The 20,888-nt window shown below is 45.2% G+C and overlaps 1 protein-coding gene across 1 annotated transcript in view; it reads right to left on the minus strand.

Annotated features, from left to right (window-relative positions):
- The window catches only part of LOC144141402 (putative cytochrome P450 12a5, mitochondrial), a 29,440-nt gene that overhangs the window by 4,702 nt on the left and 3,850 nt on the right, over window positions 1-20,888 (minus strand). The window contains exons 2-6 of the mRNA XM_077672971.1: window positions 12,137-12,368; window positions 10,572-10,762; window positions 7,502-7,703; window positions 4,757-4,910; window positions 3,428-3,588 (exon numbers count right to left, since the gene is read on the minus strand). Coding sequence (XP_077529097.1) covers window positions 3,428-3,588; window positions 4,757-4,910; window positions 7,502-7,703; window positions 10,572-10,762; window positions 12,137-12,368 — 940 coding nt within the window. The remainder of the gene's footprint in view (window positions 1-3,427; window positions 3,589-4,756; window positions 4,911-7,501; window positions 7,704-10,571; window positions 10,763-12,136; window positions 12,369-20,888) is intronic.

The following is a 20,888-nucleotide window of genomic DNA, read 5'->3' on the forward strand; positions in this document are numbered from 1 at the left end:
GGTTAAATTTTCAAGCAGTTCCAAACTAGTGCAATCAGGGCCTTATAAAAATGGCCAAGATGAAGCTTCAGCAGCGATAGAAAACACTCGGAAGAACTCATTGGCCTGTATTCTGGAACAAATCATACAAGAGAACATGTCGTTATTTTGACAAAATTATGATTTATTCATTAATACCCAGTACAGATTCAGTAGCGGACTGAGCCCCACAAGCTAGCTTGAAAATTTCAATACTGTGTTTACGAGACATTTGACAAAATAATTCCGCTTACGCTGTTTTTCACCTAGAAAATGCTCTTGGTACCATTGACCACTCGCTGCTTGTACAGAAATTAGAAAATTTTGTTTCAGCGGTACAAACCTCACATTTTTTCGAAACTATTTTTCGGACCACGTAGAATGTGTTAAGACTTGTGACTGTTTCAGTAAACCGTTGAATATAAAATTCGGGGTGCCGCAATGCTCAGTTCTTGAGCATCTGCTGTTTAACCTCTACGTTAATTATATCACCAGTGTGAGAATTCCGCAATATTTTTAATTATGGCGACATTGCACTTGCTGTGACGTGCTCGGGGGATAATGAAGAGCTGCGCATCTTTCAAAAGGACATTCTTTGTTGGTTGGTATAGCCCTAGCACAATTTTTTTAAACAAGTCCAAAACAACTTTACATTTGTTGGTGGGAAAACATTTATTGCAAAACAAATAGGTTCGCGCTTGAAAGCGACAGAAGCCCCCAGTCCAGGGCCTCTGCGGCGGCTGCGGAGCTAGATGTCTAGGTGTTTATTTTTGAAACAGATTGTGTGTGAGCAGGTGGCAATAGATCGACATCTGTACCTTCATCTGCCCACGTATGTGTCTAGGCGAAGGGACAACAGTAAAAAAATTGCCGAATATTTTTGCCGTACATCTACATTCCAAGCGTCATTTTTCCCCCGGTCGATTAAAGAGTGGAACGCCCTACCCGACGCTGTTGTTGCCGCCCCCACTGAACTGTTTTCCGCTGCACTTTGGCAGCACTTGCGCACGAGCACAACATGACTTGAATGGGTATTTTTTCGCTCTTTTTAGTGTACTGCTGTTATCTGTATTTATCCGTTGTGTCCGGTGTAATCTCGATATGCGAAGCCCTGGCAGCATTTAGCATGGTCACATTATCTAAAACCTTTCTTTGTTTTTTTTTTTTTAGTGCGTCATTGTTGTCTGTTGTTAGCGCTGGTTTTGCTTTGTTTTTTTTTTCTTGTTACCATTATGCCGTGCGTGTGATTCTTTGTGTTTATTTTCCTGTATCACACCCCCCCCCCCTACAACAATGCCTTTTGGCGAATGCAGGTATGTTAATAAATAATAATAATAAATATAACCAACTATCGCTGGTCGTGAGGGTCCGAAGTGCACAGCGCGGCCTCGTGCTGCTTGCGGGTGACGGTGCGAATAAGGGTGGCTGCTGGTGTGTTTTGGCAAGCCCACATAATGTCGTACATTGTTGGATGTTCACTGCAGTGTAGGTATCTGAGTGGATAGATTGTGGGATGTGTGATATGCAGGAATCTAAAGTTGGGTATGTTTAGTCTTAGTTGCCGTCAGGCTACAGCCTCCTCTCAGGTAAGCATCTGGTGCAGTGGTGGGTAGCAACATCTGGCAAGGTGGTGGTGCAGCAGAAGTGCATGGTAATGCTGCTGGATAGGCTCTGAGTCACGTAGCATAGGGTGCCCTCTCGGGCTGTAGTACGTACTTGCTCGTTTCCGTAGAGCCCTGCCTGACCTGGCGTCGATATTTGTAGAGTAGGTTTTAGGGTATCTTTAGGCTATTTAGCAGTTGGAAAGCGGATATTGAGATCCGACCGCTGCTGCAGCTTCGGCATGCCTGTTGGCATCTTGTGCTTATGTGAAGTGGTCTACTCGAAAATGGAGATGTCATCGCTAGTGCTATGGCCATTTCTTCGGATTGGACGATGTTTCAGGTTTTAACAGTCACAGTGCGAAATACATCGCCTTCGCCGTCGATTACGCTTATTGCTATGGCCGGGTGGATGCGTAGTGGGCCGCGTCCGTGAATTGAACATGGGCTGATCAGAGTACTTCGCTTGTACGAATTGTACATTCAGCATCACGCACAGCGCAGACAAACACAGGTACATGTATAGACCTAATTTCTACGCTAGCACAGTAAAGGCCGCCCATAAAAGACTGGCCACATTTGTCACGGGCACACAAGTCTTAGGAGGTGACCTGCGATCAGAGGCTAAGGAACTATTCAACATGTCCCGTTTGCTGCGACGAAGAATACCTTCTGCAGAAAAACTCCACCGCACTACATTAAGAATTATTGTTTTTGTATAAGCACAACTAAGGAGTTTTGCATCCTACTATTTTCAAGTATTCCACGCTACTAAAAGCTCATTATTGCAGGTTTTAATAAGTACCGTATAAACCGGATTATAGGTCGACCCGTTATATAGGTCGACCCCCTACCTTGAGGAGGGAAAAGTTCACAAAAAAAATAATTCGGCACAGAAGCGCACTCACAATGTCTATATTTATTTTCGACGCCCGTCCGTCACTGCCACTCACTATGCCTGCCGAAGTCACTCGTCCGAGCTCTCAGAGTCGTCCAACGATAACTGCTTCGCACTGTCATCTTCTATGCCATCAGGCGCGTTGCTGATGGAGCACTTCCTGAACGCTCGTGTAACCATGTCGTCGGGCAGCGACTGCCCAGAGAAGGACACCCAGCTTGACACGGTCGCAACCGGCCCGTATAGGTCTTTGTTGTCGCCGGCTATCCACTCATTGTACAGTTCGCGGAGCCCGTCCGCGCATGGCCTCCGGAGCGATCGTGAGCGAAGTTCCCGGACGAAGTTCCCACGACGAAGTCCGCCACTTTGTTCTCCAACTCGGGGTGCACCGCTTGACGTCCACGGAACGATCGGTTTCGGGGGTTGCACGCGCACAGCTTAGCTTTCTGGCTCCGCCAGTACCGCACACTTTTCTCCGAAACGACTAACTGGCGTTGCGCCGCCATATTCCCATTCTGCTCGGTGACTCAATCGCCGTCAGCTTAAACGCCGCGGTGAACTGGCGTCGACTGCCGCCACTCATCTCGGAACAGAGACGTACAGAAATGTACGCACGCACGCACAATAAACGAGAAAAGACGAAAAGCTAAAGCAAAGCGAAATCAAATAAAGGCCTGATAGTGCGAGAGAGCAGTCATGAGCAGTCCGACACGAATGGCGATGGCGACGGACTGCGTTTGCACATTGTGGCCAGACAACAATTTACATTCTGCCAATGACCGCTATATAAGACGAGGGGTGACTTTTGTGCGGATTTTTTTGGAAAAGAACTCGACCTATATTCCGGTTTATACGGTACAACCCAGTTTCAAGACAATTAAAATGTAGGAGTCAGGTTATGGAGACTTACCGAAGTGACTCTCTGATGCATGCGTAAAGGTAAGGTAGATTTGCAGGCAAGTGTTCTTCCCTGCTTTCTCCAACAGCTGAGAAGACCTCTTGTCGGGCCTTTTCTTGGGCTTCGGGGTGCATCGCCAGCCGGTAAAGGCAGAATGTGGCCGCCGCTGACGCCTAAAAAAACATTTCCAAGCATTCAAACCAAAACACATACATTTTAAAGCAGTTATAACATAGCTCGATATACCTATAGCATACATATGTAACATATCTCCATATATATTTCAAAATAACTTTTGGCGAAGTAGGCTTTAAAGAAGAACTAGCACTTCAATGTATAATGAAGACTCTGGATAACCATCGCGGAGAACAAGTGCTAGCCTGAAGGTCCCATCAGCAGCAATTTTGTTTTAACGGGATTTGATGCTGATGAAATAATGGATGATCCCCCTTTGATGAGAAGGTATTTCGGTTTACGTCAGTGTAAACAGCGTCTGGAAGGCCTGGTCAGCAACTCCGTAATTTAACCGAGACCAGCCCTTGCAAATTGTTAAAATTTGCCAGAATTGGCTCTGCAATAGCTTCCATTTGGAATTTATCGTGTTATAAAATATGTGCTACTATTTTCAGATGCACATTTCTATAGCGTATTCTTATTCGCAGTGGGCTATATTAAAGCCGAATTGTAATTTCCGGAGGAACAGGTGAGTTTTTTGTACTTTCAAGAGTTTTCTCAGATGAGGACGCATTACGACTTTTGATATTCACCACTAGACCATTTAAAATAACAAAAAGCTTTTTTTCGCAGTCTATTTCTGTCCTCCATCCCCTTATTTCAATTTTTCCTCGAGTCAGTAGAAAAACTCGATCCCTCTCCCCTTCAATTTTTCACAAAAATTCACCTATCAATAATTTTGCATGTGTTTCTCAGCGTACCTGCTGCATGTACTGATCAAGCAATTTTGAAATGAGCATAAAGAGACGTTTTACGGTGGTATACGCTTCGAGATTAGCTTGGTGCCTTCTTACAAGTGCAATAGCACTCGCACACAAAACATCCTTCATGCCGTTGGGAAATGTACTTGCGTTGTCATTTTTTGCAAAAATGTGCACACATAACGCAACCTTCTGTAAACTATGCATCTTGAGTGTCCAACACATAATATACTACGCTCTAACAAGAAGCACAACAACAGGCATTTTTTAGGGATTCACGTTATGTGACTTGAGCTAAAATCATCGCTTACTGCTAAGCAGTAAAATGTTGCTATTTGCTTTTATATACAACGCAATTTTATGATGTGTCCAGAAATTAGCACTTCCGAAAAAATCACGCACTTACCATGTATGTGTTAGCGACGAGGAACTCGTACACAAAGGGAAGCATTTCGTTAACGTTGAGGTTATTCGGAAGACGTCGAACAATTCTGTCGTTTTTCCTGGTGGCCTCCGAAGGTGTTGCTACAATAGCTTCCTTGAAAAGTTTTAACAATATTCTGTGAAAGGAAAAATATGGGAGTGGCTCGGAAAACAAATTCCGGATGGCCCATCGTATGGAAGACAGCCACGCCATCGAGGCCATGTTACCGATCCAGCGACCCCGCATAAAACCTCTCTACCAAAGACATGGATCAAACCTACGCAAGGAGAGGCAATACGACAGCATCAAGTTAATTCGAGGAAAATCGAGTATTATGAGAACAGATGGTGTACACTGATTCCACGATGTACGAAAGTAGGTGGCAGCAATTTTCGTAGCTGACAACTCTTGCAATCTTTGCGTTTCAGTGGCCCTTCTACGTACAGAAACAAAGAAGTGGAAGTTGGAGCCATCTCTTGGCAATCCGACAAGCAGAAGTGTCAAATAGAAGCGTAATATAATTCCAGACACTCAAAAGGCATTAGGCTGTTGACTGCAGGCACAATACCTATCCCTTCGGTAAAATACTCCAATCCACAATCAATAAAGTTAACGACGCCACCGGATGCCCGGGTACAAGGGTTTGAAGCACGCGAAAGAGTCAAGCGAACTTACACCGGGCTGCTTGCGACCACGACTACAACGCTCCCCTCCCCGAGAAGAGTGAAGAACACCGCGTAATCCACGCCTAGGAGCTCGATCTTCCCCCGTGCGACAAGGGGGTATCAGTGGCTAAGAATTGCAAAGTGTGGGAAGGATAGACCATCACAAGTATCTACAAATAAATGTGCGCGAATATTTTGGGTAGCAATATTATACATTACCTTAAAATTCTGCTGAATTCTGGGAAACATCCATTCTCCTCCACGCAACACAGGGGCGAACAACTCAAACAGTACATGTGCCACTTACGTTGAAAAATGCGAGGAACTCTCGGCCGCCTTGTTACATCAAGATCAGCTCGAGCTTATTGGGAGGCAAGGAAAGGAAGGAGCTGCTGTATTCATGGCCCTAGACTGCAAGTTCCAGCTTTGAGCTCTCTAACGTCAGTTTACCCGCTTTTCCAAAAACGCTGGTATTTCTTCCGCAACAAAGATCTTTCCTGCCTCCGCAAAAAGCAAAAACGTTCAGTCCGACACAGACATTAGAGAATAAACACTTTAAAACACTGACGCTGCCACATTATAGCTCAAAACTAACCGACACCCTGACACAGCAACCTTTCACATTTACATCTTAAGCCACAGAAGCACAAAGGCCTTCAGTCCCTCCTGGGCCACGGCGAATAAGTACCCTCTCTTCGCTAAACTTCAGGGACCTTGAAGCATAGACCGTAAATGCGGGAAATTCGCAACAAAACGCGCCCTGGGCGTCGAACTGAGCCTATAGCGTAGCACATCTTAAGATCAGAACGTAGATGTCATCTGAAACATTTTTTAATTGTGGACTTGTTTAGGCGAAGCTTACGACGCGAAAGACTTCACTGGCGCATTGGACGAAAACGCTGGAGTCCGGCGAGGAGGAGAAGGTTAGGAGGGAAGAGGGAGATACTGTGAGGGGGAAAGGAGGTTTGACACAGTGTAGGGGAAACTGAGGGGACTGCGGGAATGACGAGGGTTCACTGGTGAAGTGAAGAAGGGCAATAAACGAAAACGGGAGGAAAAGAGAGGGAAGGCAGAAGATAAGGAATATACCGGGGCGGAGAACCGAAGATTGATTGATTGTAGGGTTTAACGCGCCGACGCAACGCAGGCGATGAGGCGCGCCGTAGTGGAGGGCTCCGGGTTAATTTTGACCACCCGGGGATCTTTAACGTGCGCGGAAATCTCGTACACACGAGTGTTTTCGCTTTTCGCCTCCATCAGAAAAGCGGCCGCCGCGGCCGGGAAACCGGAGAACCGAAGAAGGCGCTTCGGGCAGAGAGAAGGTGAGTGCTTCAAGAGTGAGCGAAAACAAAGAAAGGTATAATTAGGGCAATAAGAGAGGAGGTGGGCGTTACACCACGCGTGCTATTGGATTACTGTTAGGGGTATATAATGTTAACCAAAACAACAGCCCTTGGCCGCACCCGCATAGGCGTAAGGCCGAACAGCTACTGCTGGGATTTCTGTTTCCTGCTAGTACCAATACTCACAAGGTTCCACAAACTCGGAGCAGCACGTGCCCACCTAACCCCGCGGGTACAGAGACCAGCCAGTGAGGCTCCTCTGCGCTGTAATACCTACCACGCTGGTGGGGAGTGTGAAGCACGTAAATCATCAGCGCCACCTACCTGAGATGTAGCGAGAGGGGAACGTCGACTTCAGCACACCGCCAATACACTGAGGCGAAACTGCAACGTTACTCCCAGAGTAAACCTTAAACAGCAGCGTTCAAAGGGACACTAGTACTTCCGCAATCACTGCTAATTGGTGCTTAGCTTCCTCCTAGGAACACTCATTTTGTTGTTCATTTCTATCAATCAACACAGTAAAAATACAGAAACCTAAAAACAGCTTCCTGACCATGTCAAAAAACAAATGATGTTTCGGGAGCGCTGCACCTGGCTTGTTCCCATTGTTTCTCGGATTGGTCAGCGAATGGGTTTCCAGTTTCTGTATTATGCTGTATACCTTACAAGACGATATGCCATCCAACCAACAACTTCAGTAAAAATAATGCTCTTACGGTGCGAGTTCGCTGGAGATTCTTTTGAACGCTTTGACATTTGACCCGTTGAAGTGGTGGGTCAAAGGCCAGCTGACCGCCAGCTGGTTCATTACGCTAGCAAGACCACCTGTGCAGCGCAGGATCATGCTGGCGTCCGAGTAGTCAGAGAGTTTGGGTTCCAGGAGGCCCAGCCTCTTGTTCAGTGCGCAAACTATAGCGGCTGAAACGACCGAAGCAAGTCAATCAGGCGTGGTTCGCAGGATTTCTAGGATCTCGGCAGAACAACATCAAAATAAATTGTGACGGCTGTAAACGAGCCAATGGACACGCGATAAAGTTTTTACAAACAGAGCCTTTGAATCATCGTTGGGTCTTCAGCATTTGTGAAGTTTATGATATCTGCATTCGAAATAAATTTCCCAATAAAAGTTTATGAATTAAACAAACTCATTGCGGCGAGCTTGGTTGATGCGTAGGTAAAACAATTCTTTAGTTTCGCTAAGAAGACCTCTCGTTGCCAACATGTCTACACTAAAAACCGTGAAAACTAAAAATTTTAAAAAGTAAACAGCTGACACTCGAAACAAACTTGGAGCATCATAATGTGAGTTATAAAGCCTTCTCACAAGCTGAGAATCCTCTCTTATTAGAGCGTCCTAAACAGTGACAATGCTACGCTTGCAGCACAGTTCGATGACTTCTTTATTACTATGAGTAGCAACACAGCGAATATCTCCTGTGCTGAACAAACCCCCTTATTGCTCTGTCGACTGTGAGCAGCTTCGCGTTCGGAGAGATATAGACGCCTAAAAAAAATTGCAATTACTAGACAGATGCAATCAAATAAGGCAACGGGTGATTGCGAAATATCGATTAAGATATTAAAAGATGACATACACAGTGCTACTCACTGGATAAGCTATTTAGTAAATCTCTGAATAATATTTACCCCCACCCCCTGCTAAAAATTGGGAGAGTGGTGCCTGTACTTAAAGGTTGGGACCCCGACTTAGCAGTAAAGTGCCACCTTAAAACGATGTTATCGGGCAATAACATGTTGTTTGAGAAGCTAATGGCGAAAAGGGTGGTAAAATACCTCGAAAGTTATGAAATCTTAACGAAACAACACGGTTTTTGCAAAGCTTACTTATCCGCAGCGACAATCAGCGATGTAACAGATGTAATTTATCAAGTGTTATATAACAATCGGTTAACACTAAGCACATTTCTTGGTGTTCGAAAAGCTAATTTCCATTGACCACAACCTCCTGTTGCAAACACTTGGCCATAATAGACTCCAAGCGCAAACTTTAAAATTTCCCGCAGTCTCCTGACAAACCTCCGAAAGTTCGTACGCACAGCTGAAAGCAAATTTGATTTTAAAAAACCACAAGGGTCTGTTCTCAGTCCTATATTTTTTTTATATTTATCAACGACTACCCAAATTTCCTAAGAGACTCCTACACCACTATCTATGCCGATGACACAGCTTTACACCTCACTACACGCTGTTTAAAAGAAACTGAAAAAACAGCCAACTTAGAATTACGTAATACATTTCAATTCGAAACTAGTAATAAGTTAGCATTGAAAATTACAAAACAAATGCTTGTTTTCTCGTCTAACCAGGAAAATGTAATGGAATAGTGCAAATTATTCATAGTAAATGCAGAACTTATTAGGGTTTAGAAACAAATATTTAGTAGTTCAATTATCAATCACTACACCGGGCAGATCACATTAAGACTTAGCAGAAAGTTGTCGTTTAGTTGGTACCCATTAATTCAAGCGCGCAAGCACTGATTCTATAACGCTACAAATCGTATACTTCAGTACTTCTCTCTCCACTAACTCACTGTATAGAGCCTTCGGGATATACATACGAGTCATACAGTTCCACTATTGCCAAACTCCAAAAAGAGCGCTCAGAATAATGACATATTCCCCCGCCTCTGCACCATCATCCGTAATTTTTGAGTACCTAACATTATGCCACTTAATATAGCAAAGAACTTCCAAACGACATTACCAGGTCAAAAATTCTAAAAACACCTAACCGTTCATTGACTTCAATAGAACGTTGATTAAACACCAGACACGCAACCAATGGCACTTAGATCCACCAAAAATACGTAATGTGAATAGTCGGGGCACTTCTATAAGCCAAACTATAGGATAATATATGACTGAAAATACAAGAAATGACTCAAAATACACTCATTCCTTTAGAAATTCTTCACAACTGAGGAGTATATGACACTAATTTAAAAACACACAATATCTTTTCTTCTCACGTCTTTGTTCATCCTCGTAAATATTGTGTTAGTATTGTTTCTTTCTGTGAATATTATGCTACAGATCCACCACTAGAAACGTCGGCTAAGGATCCCAATGACTTTTCACCTATTGTCTGTATCTTCATAAAATAAATATTTTGATTTTGATATAACAAGACCCCTTTACTGCAGCCCGTTATTTATCTGATTGTAGGGTTTAACGCGCCGACGAAACGCAGGCGATGAGGCGCGCCGTAGTGGAGGGCTCCGGATTAATATCGACCACCTGGGGATCTTTAACGTGCGCCGAAATCTCGTACACACGGGCGTTTTCGCTTTTCGCCTCCATCAGAAAAGCGGCCGCCGCGGCCGGGAATCGAACCCGCGACCTCGTGCTCAGCAGCGCAACGCCTTAGCCACTGAGCCACCGCGGCGGGTCGCAGCCCGTTATTTAGGATTACTCAACGATTTTAATTGTATTTGCTGAAGGGCTAGGAGTTTTCTAGCTCCCGAATTGATTCCACGCCCTGATTTTGCAGTTGTAATTGCTAAATAATGTGTACAAGGTGTAAATGCTAGGTGTCTAAGCTCGCACCGCGGAAGGGCGGCGTTGTGCTTGCACTTCTACAAATTTCCCATAAATTACCGCCATTGTGCGGTAAACCTCTCGCGCTCTAACCAGGGTATCATTTTTTATCAAGAGTTTTGGATACTATGCATTTCGAAACTTCGCCTGCACGTTGAGGCGGTTTCATTCCAGAATTTTTATACATAGCGAAGAGAGGGCTAGCAATGCGTGAACATCCACTCACATTCGAGCGACCACCTTTGCATGATCACATAGCAGTCGTCCACTTCCCCCTTGCCGTCTCTGAACGCATCAATCAGTTTAAGGGTGTCGTCCGATATTTGTCCCATGTCGCCAGCATACGATTCAATGTCCTTTCCCTGGAAGGTGGGGTGTGGAGTCCAACGCTGAACGTAGCCCCACTCTTCCATATCGCTGCAATTACGAATGAACAGTTGGTGTAACAGATCAAAGCAGTCTACAATCAACAGCTTATGACAAGTTATTTTGACAGTAAAATACGCTGAATGAAAAATTGATTGCGAATTTGTCGAATATAAAGAGAATTAATCGAACGAAGCAATTTCATACGTACTAGATTCAACGATGTCATACACACCATATATATGGGAGCTATGTCCGGTTACGGGAAGAGATGTTCCCCGCTTCTTTTGGAATAATGAAGGACATATTATATAACACAGAATCACCCCAGCATGTACTGGACTAATGCTCTCATGCACGGAAACAAAGTATCAGCTACATTGTTGAGCCCTTAGTTCACATGTAGTTGTATTTATATATATTAGACTATACGCCGTTATTTACTTTAGGTGTGCGTTCAATTCCGGCGTTAAAGATCTTGTCTTAGTTTTAATTCCAAGCCATCCACTACGCCCATCCTTGTAGAGCAGCTGCAGCTTCGGCGAGTGAATCCACCCGTTCGTTTAACACCGACGCTGAACATCTCAATTCACGGTTTGTTTTTTCAGTGTGTTTATGCTAATTTTAAGATACCTTCCTGGGGGTATAACAAACGTTGTGGCTGACTTAAAACCTCTGCTCCATTTTTACACGGCTTGCTAAGTCACTTAGAGCATAACAGAAATAAAGTGCACATCAAATATTGTAAACCGCGGGTGGCGAAACCGGTGTGTGGGCCCAGTACCAGATCCGGAAAGTAAGCTGGTGTAAAAATTTTAGAGAAGCTTCCACTTACGCGCAAGACTTGAATAGCGCAACTGTTCTAGGTGATCATTGATGGACACAAAGTTAGTGGCTAGTTCCTTCTAACGCTGCTTACTTTGTCAAGCTAAGAGCTAATCTTGCATAATGAAGATCGAATTTATCCTGTTCTATTCAAGGCGCATTAGCATGTATAAAGGTAGACTGAGATGAACGAAGATTGCTTAGGCCGACTCTAAGTGTAATAAGGTAGGAAATAAGGTGGAGTAAGATGGATTAAGAACTATAAGGGTTTATTGGGGCAGAGTCAAGATGGAAACAACGGGAAATCAAGCTGGCAAAAAGGCAAATGAAGGCAGGGAATGGTAGGCCAACATAGACTAACGTAGGTTAGAATACATTAGGATGGACTAAGGTGTTTTAACGTTAGTTATGATAGATTATCTAATATAAATTAAGAGGGGTTAAGGTGGAATAATATTATTAACGATGACATGATTGCGTGGCTGCTTTGACCACAGATGAAAGTGTATATAAAAGGTAACCGCCACAATATAGTACGCAATGCTTTCGCCTTCGACATAGACTGTTTCGAGGAGTGTGACTCTGGTGGAGAGTACGTACCCATTCGAGACTCCATAGTCAGGAGATAGCTCGCCTCTGGCCTTCTTGTAGGCTTTGAGTGGGTACAAACCTAAGCGGTACAGCACCTTTCCTTCGTATCGGAACACGAATCGAAAGTCCTCGGCGCTGAAGAGGTGCACTATGGTTTCTCGGCCGGGATTCTCTTCAACAGCGACGGGCCCGTAGCGCCGGTACATTTGCCATGCTGCCTCGTGCATGTCCTCAGGAATGCCTGCGTGCACGACAAATAATTAGTCGACCCTGCAACACTTCCGATAAACGCTTGCCGTCGGGTATGGAATCTTTATAGAAACTATATTATCGCCGGCCCAAAGCGGCACTGCGCGGTAAGTTAATCGCATGAGATCCGCCTGCCTTTTCTGCTACCGAATTCGCTTATTGTTGCAACGGAAAAAAAAGCCGGCGGTTAGCCGGTACATAACTCTAATGACGTAATTCAAGCACTCGAAGAACGCCAATGCCGAGAAAGAAAGACAATTTTTTGAGGAAGTTTCTACCTGATGGGCATAGATCAATAATGTTTGGCTGAGGTACAGGCGCGGCCACAGTTAGAGGTAACGCGGAGCGCGTGGCCGCGCACCGCGGAGCGCCACTTGCAGGCGGCCGGGAAACTTGCGGCACATGCGTAATCAGTACCAGAGGCGGAGATAGCTACGCGTCCTTTGCTGCGGTTCTTTCCACTTCATCACACGCGCACTGCAGCCGTGTTGAAAGTTGGAGAAACCTTAGCAGACGATTTGCAGCTATCTCCGCCTCTGGCACTGAGTGCGCATGTGCCGCAAGTTTCCCGCGGCATCCGTCGTGGCGCTCCGGGGAGCCCGACCACGCGCTCCGTCTTACCTCTAACAATGACCGCTCCTGTACTTCGCGACCCACTATTTTAAGTACTGGATTGGTTTGTTGACTGCAGTCTGAAAGCGTTCAAAATTTAGAGAAAAGTTTACAAAATTACCGCTGTTTTTTTTTAATTGCAGTCGGAGCCCGAGCTGGGTAAACAAGACACAAGCGCCGAAACTTCACAAAAAAGTGCATGCACCAATTGCACACCCAAGAGACTTAAATTCATCCACAGCTCTCAACTACTCCAAGCCTAATAGCACAGGCGTAGTATTCGGATATCAAACCCAAATTAAACTAAATTTTACTTTACAACGTTGCGGAAAGCTCCGTTTGTACCAGGCAGCTATGCATCACAGATAAACTATGATACGCGGCTTCTGTGCTTTGTTTGAAAAGCTTGAACTTTGAAAACGTTTACACAAACAGAAAAACTGTCACGGCATAACTGGACTACTCGTGCTCCCGACAGAATGCCCATGCATATAATCACGATACATTCAACTAAGGATAACGGAGGGCGTGGCTTTCAGTTCACAGTTCGCATCCAGGTAACTTCCCACGTGTTTGCAGTAGAAAAAAACTTTACAATTCTTCCTAAAGGAAGTTCAGAGAAGCGGGCAAGCTTCGTCCAATCCAATGAAAGTGCGTCTGATCGATCTTTAAACCTTCAAACATCCGAATCGCAAACGGAGAACTTACCCATGCGACGATTTTTACCACAGTAAGCAAACGTGTCTACGAACAATCTAAATATACACCGATAGGTGGTTTTTGAGATGAAGGCACTACTTTACTCCTTCGTGATCGATACGTCTATTGTCTTAACTAAAATGTTTCCTTTTTCGTGATTTTCAAGTAACCGCTTTGACACATTGGAAGCCCGGTTTCAAACACTCGCCATGTGTCCAGACATCTTATCAAAGCTTTTCGGTCGACCCCGGTCTAAAGGGAAATGCATTACTTTTTTGACACGACGCCAACTGTCCCACTAAGAAAGCTTTCGGTTTAGTGGCTTACGACAGTTTATTTTCAAACTTAGTATGGAACGAGCATCGCTCAGCATGTGAGCATTTTTATTTGGTCCTCGGCGCCGTTTGGCGCTAGTTCACGCTATACAGTTAGTATCCGACTTCGCAACAGCGTAGGGTGAAAATGTTGCAAGTTGCTATAGTCTTTGGGACTCCGTTCTGAGCGCACGGCAAAAAATGCACAGAAATTGTGGGAATTGTCTACTAAAGCGTAAGATTTCTTGTGCCATTTGTATGCATTGTTAGTTAATTTTCTAGACAGACTTGGTTGTGGGTTGCCCAATTTAGCTTCTCTTCGGTTACTTTTGCATTTGGTTAGATTGGGTGACATTGCGCTCTGAGGGAATTTAGTTTTGTTTTTTGTCTTTGTTCACAAATGATGTACAGTTATTATAATTACTGGTGTGTTAACTTTGCCTTTTATGCATTTTTCCGCAGCTCAAGGGTGTCGGTGATGTGTGATACTCGGCGAGTTAGGCTTAGGATTACGCATGAAAAGTCTGCCGAGAGTTGACAAGCTCGCCTGCGCAAGCGTGTGTTCAGCGATATTCGCCTCGTGTAAAATGTGGAACAACATAGTGAAGTTTAAAGTTTTTACCCAACGCCCGAACGAAATAATATACAGGTACGGTGAACGAGCGCCAAACTAATGCCGAACTATTGTCTTTCTATAGCAAGTTTGGACGCCACCAACCATTACTCATTCAAACTACGCATACGCAGATTGTCACCAAAATGTCTGTTCTCAAAACCACGCACCACGTTGTTGCTATTGCAACAACGTTTCTCATGATTGTTCGTGCAGCTACGACCTTTGGCTTTCGTGCCGTGTTTACGACGGCAAAAACTAACTGCTGCGGCGTCTGCCTGCCGCTAGTCGTCATCGTTATTTGCTGTCGAGGCCGGCGCTGCTTGTCGGTATTGTTATTGTCATTGCTCGTACGCGACTGTCGCAACTGTTCTCGACTACGTCGCACTTCCGACAATCACCCTCAGGAGTACCTCGTTGGCGCTATTTCTGGCTGCTGTACACCATTTCTTCAAGAAACGGAGAACTAGCTTAATCAGCAGTCAGCCTACCCACCTACCCACCCCACTGGCTCACTCTTGCCTATGAAGCCACCTGTAACGTACAGAGGTTGCTGTGAGCCGGCTACTCTTCCCCATAAGTGCACCTACAATGCACGCCAGAGCTTCTATAAGTGGGTCCCAAATCCTTAGCAGCTATCGCCCTGTACCTGATGCGCAATGCCGATGTTTTGTAGAACACTCCATGAAGTGTCGCTTCGTAGGAAAACGGGCGAAGATATATGACTGTTTCCTTTTTTATATAGACCATTGTTGGCCTGCCACAAAATATGCCGTGGCGTCGTGTGATCCTCGCCACCTAAAAGCACCACAATTTGATCGCGGCTTTTTAGATCACGTCATCGCTCCAGACGCCTTTTTGCGCGTTTCAATGGCTTTACGCGTGGTGAATGTTGCTCTTGATATCTCAAGCAGGGCAGTGACGGTTACGTAGCCTGCATTTTATTAACAGAAGCACGGTCGAATGCGTGATCTTTTGTACACATGAACGGCACTGACGTCACTGTAGGCTGCCATGTTTGAGCACCGCTTGCACGCTGAAAGGCTGCGAACTTATCTACCGCTTTCATCTCGAGAAGCACTAGGGAAACAGACAGCAGTACACCAGAGAGGGCTGTGGGGACGTCACAGGCAAGATATGCAAAAATACCCGCCATGTAATGTGAAACGGGGCGTCTGCTCTTGTAGCACAAATCAGTGCAGCCTGCCCACAGCATATGCTCAAACCCTCTGCATACACGTTCAGGCGAAAATGATTTTTAAAAAAGGCACTGGGAGAAGGGGAACGACCACAACTATCTCCTCCCACGGCCTCTGGCAAAGATGTAAATACGTAGCATAAAAAACGAGAGCAACACTAAAAAGAAATCCTTTCTTCAGAACGTGTTAAGGGATATAGCCCTGATGCCTGAAACTCGATGCTTCGCGTGCAACATGCCTCTATCAAATTCAAATCAGTTGCTGCAGTTTAGCCCCAAGTACAATGTCGAAACATTGCAGACAAAATGTTCTCTTTATGAAGACAGCGGTTTCTCGTGTTGCACGCATGTAGGATGCATAGATGTTGCACCATTATTATATGCTAGGTACCTTTCAAAGAAGACTAATGCTGTGCTCATGACGTCGTATGCAGGGGCGATTAAAAGAAATACGAACAACGGAGCACACAGCCTCCGACGCATGCCACACCGTCTGGCAACACTGTCAGTAGACTGCGCGCATGCGTAGTTCTTCCTGAGCGTTTGAGAGTGCGGCCTACTGTTAGGAGAAATATTTGTTAAAGAAGCGACGCGGGTCATTTATTTTGAGGCGTCTGCGCGCAGCAGGATGATTGTAGCTAGCATGTTTCCCTTCAGCGATCCTTCTGCTCAGTGGCGGCGCAGCGTGAAAAGGCGCCTCAAAATAAACGACCAGCGTCACTTCTTGATCAAGCCTTTCCCGTAAACGTACGCCACACCCTCAAACGCTTTTGAAGAAGTGCGCATGAGCGCAGTTTACTGACTTTGCAGCAGATGGTGCAGCATGCGTCGGAGGCTGTGCGCCCCGTTCGCGTTCTTTTTACAGCAAAGCTGTTACAGCAAAGCTGTAAATAGCTAGGATCCAGCGGGTGAAGGTGAAGGTGGGGTGAAGGTGGGGTGTTTCCCAGGTCAAACGATGCAGACGGTGATGACTGCAGCGAAGGGGCAGCTGGCCTTGTCTAGTAAAGCTAGAAACCATGTGGTGATTGCCGCGGGGCTTAACGATGTTCTAAAGGGAGAGGAGGGAAAACTTGGCCAGGAGATAGCGAAGGGGGTAAAGGACCTGCGGGCGACGGCCCCAAATGTGCGCATTGCAGTCTGCACCGTGCCGGAGGTGATGAAGCAGGGCGTGCACACCGAACGGGTAGTACTCGCTGCTAACAGCGAGATCGTGAGGTGCGGCAGGGAACTTGGGCTGGAAGTGATAGACGTGAACAGGGTAGTGGGCAGCATCGGACATAGGCAAGCTTTTCAGTGGGACGGGATTCACTTCAGCCCCAGGCTAGGAAACAAGGTGGGGTGGTGCTTAGGTGGGAGAGCGGTAGCTTTTTTAGGGGGCCCCGCGCAGCTAAGGAAGGCAAACTAGGAGACAAAGGGGAAGCAAGAGACACATGCACACTCAACGCTGGGAGGCAGCCAGGCCTAGAGCTAAACGGAGATCCTACGGACGTAACTGAGAGCGTTGACAGAAGCCATTTGGGTGGAAACAATGGAGCAAACAATTCTGTAAAAGACAAACACAGACCCCGTAAGCGGAAAGGGAAAAACAAATGCAATAAATATTTAATCAGCTACATAAATATGCAGGGAGGCAGAAAGCCAGATAAGTGGGTGGAAATTTAAAAGCAACTTGAACGGGAAGGAATAGACGTGTACGCTTTAGCCGAGACTCACCTCCGGGACCTAGAAGCCCCACCTATCATAGACAATTATGTCTGGGAAGGTTGCAACAGGACCACAGGAATGAAGAAAGGGGGAGGTGTTGGCATGCTCATTAAACAAGGGACCGACTGGCAGAGAGTGCATGAAAGGTGTAAAGAGCTTCTATGGGTTAGAGGCACCATAGAGGGGAAAAATACATGGTTAGGAGTGGTGTATCTGTGAACCGGAAGTAGTGCTAGGGAGGAAAATGAGGAAATGGTAAACTGTTTGAGAAGAGATATAAACGAGTTCAAAGATTCGGGCGAAATAATCATAGTTGGAGATATGAATGCCCATATAGAAGGTTTGGATGGATACACAGACCACAACGGTTCTCTAGTGATAGATCTATGCCAGGAAAACGGGCTTGTAATAGTAAACACGGAAAGCAAGTGTGACGGACAAATAACGTGGGAAAGCGGTAACAGACAGTCCAGCATAGACTACAGTTTAGTATCCGAGACAGTATACGGAAGGCTGCGGGAAATGACGATAGATGAAAATGGAACAGACAGCTTAGGAAGCGACCACAAGCGGTTTAGCTTGCACTTTGGAGGCCCAACCCGGACAAATGCAGAAATAGGTACAATAGTAGGAAATAATTTGAATAATGAGCAGTTAAAGATCATCGCTGATAGATTGGAAGATGAAATCAATAAATACCCAGGCAAAAAATTGGATTACGACGAAATAATTGCGCTGATAACGGTAAGATGAATGAAGCAAAGGAACGAAACCGATGGAAAGGGAAGAGAAAGCCGAGAAGCTGGTGGAATAAGGAAATAAAAGAGGCTATTGACCAGCGAAGAAAGGCTTCGAGAGAACATAGAGAAGCAAAAAGAACTGGTATGGAACCGGAAGTAGTGAAGGAAAAGTGGGAGGTCTACCGTGGGAAAAAACTAGAAGTGCAGAAAATGGTGCAAGCAAAGATCAAGCAGAAAAGCGAACAATGGATGGCAGAAATACGAAAGAAGGACAAAAGCGCATCCAAGAAGTTTTGGAACCATGTAAAATCACTAAGCTCAAAAAACAATAACCATCAAAAATTCCTGATTGATGAGGAGGGGGAACATTTAGAAGGAGAGCACGCGTTGGCGCATATTCATCGAGTGATTAGTGAGAAGTTTAGGACAATAGTGGTAGGGAAACCTGCACCGATAACATCAGCGCCACAAAAGACCGCGGAAAGGGAAATAAGTTTGAGCAACCTTGATTGGAAAAAAGCAGAGCAAAAGGTTTCCCCCCAGACAGCAGTGGGCCCGGACGGAATACCAATGCAACTGATAAACCTACTTGGACCTAAAAGTAAGGAATAGTTTATGAGGGCAATAGATAAGGTGATAGAAACCAAACAAACACCAGAGGACTGGTTGGAAAGTAGGATGAATTTAATATATAAAGGCAGAGGAGACAAAGCCAGTATTGATTCATACAGACCACTCACAGTAACGTCAGTGGTGTATAGATTCGTAATGCAGGCGATAAAATCAGAAATTCAAGCATGGATGGAAGAAAATTAAATACTTGGGGAACTGCAGAATGGATTTAGACAAGACAGGCGACTGGATGACAATCTGTTCGTGATAACGCAATGCATTGAAATTGCGAAAGCACAGAAGAGACCACTATGGATTACGTTCTTGGACATTAAAGGGGCATATGACAACGTAAACAGAGAACGGCTGTGGAGAATGCTGAAACTCCAGGGATTAGATGACGAGTTAGTACAGTTCCTTATAGCAATCTATAAAGACAATAGAGTGCACCTTACTTGGGAAGGACAGAAATGCGCCCAGCAGGTCAACATCCATCGGGGACTGAAACAGGGATGCCCTTTGAGCCCAATACTGTTCATGCTTTACATGGCAGGGTTAGAAAAGAAGCTGGAAGAAAGTCAAGTAGGGTTTAGCCTAACCCATATGCTGCAAGGCGAAGTGGTACAACAGCATATTCCGGGAATGTTATACGCAGACGACATTGTTCTTTTAGCTGATAACCAAACCGATATGCAGCGGCTAATAAATATTTGCGGCCAGGAAGCCACTGACCTCGGATTAAATTTCAGTGCAGAAAAATCAGGAATAATGGTTTTCAATGACGCTACCACCGACGTAGTGTCTATCCAGCAAGGCGAATTACCTAAAGTGAAGGAATATAAATATTTGGGAGTGTGGATAAACGAAGGGGACAACTACTTAAGTACTCACGAGGAGCAACTTAAGGTTAAGGGAAAGCGAAACGCAGCTATAATGAAGCATAGAGCTCTGTGGGGGTATAACAAATATGAAGTAGTAAGAGGAATGTGGAAAGGAGTAATGGTTCTGGGTCTCACGTTTGCGAATGCTGTACTCTGCTTAAAATCAGACGTTCTATCAGGCCTTGAAGTAAACCAGAGAACGGTAGGACGTTTGGCCTTAGGCGCGCATGGAAAAACAACTAACGAAGCAGTTCAGGGGGATATGGGCTGGGCGTCGTATGAAGTTAGAGAAGCTCAGAGTAAAATATGCTTTGAGATGAGGTTGAGGGCAATGGATCAACGAAGGTGGGCAGCTAAGGTATTTAGGTACCTATACTTGAAAAGCATGGACATGCAGTGGTTAAGAAAGACTAGAAGGCTAACGATGAAATACGGAAAGAACAGTGGGGAATCCAAAACAGCCAAGGTAACCAAAAAAGAGGCAAGGCAGATTGAAACGAATAAATGGAGGGAAAAAAATGGCAGCTAAAACGTCGTTAGAGAGGTACAGGGCTGAGAAGGTGAACATCAGAAAGGAAAATTTCTACGATAATTCCCAGGGCAGTGCTTTGCTTTTTGAGGCTAGAGCAGGTTGCCTGCGAACTAAGAGTTTTGTGGGGAAGTATTCACAACATGATGGGGTATGCGTGGTCTGCGGAAAAGAAACAGAAACTATGCGGCACATCGTGTTAGAATGTGAGGGTATCCATCCAAATCTACATGAAGGGAATATTTGGGCTTTCAGAAGCCCTAGGATTTAAGGGTATCACAGAGGAAGTTAACTTCAAGGCTGTCGAGGGGACGAAAAGAAGATTATAGAATACTGGTGGACGAAAAGCAGAGAGGGGAATATTGCCTAGGACAGTTACCACCTGTAACAGGAAAAAAAAAAGTATTTTGTGCCTAATAAGCTTTTTGTGCCTGCCCTAAGCAGCGCTAGTATTGAACCAAAAGTGTAAAACATAGGTATATTAGTCCTTTTTGGTCAGATAACATGTCATCACCCCGATACAAAGGGGAAACCAATAGAAATCATCATCATCAGCAGCAGCAGCAGCAGATCGTTTCCGGTCTCAGAGCGATGTAGACAGGAATCGCTA

This window comes from Haemaphysalis longicornis, unplaced genomic scaffold (assembly GCF_048455015.1).
Source record: "Haemaphysalis longicornis isolate Haplotype H1 unplaced genomic scaffold, Haemaphysalis longicornis Haplotype H1 scaffold_6, whole genome shotgun sequence".
Classification (NCBI taxonomy): Eukaryota; Metazoa; Arthropoda; class Arachnida; order Ixodida; family Ixodidae; genus Haemaphysalis; species Haemaphysalis longicornis.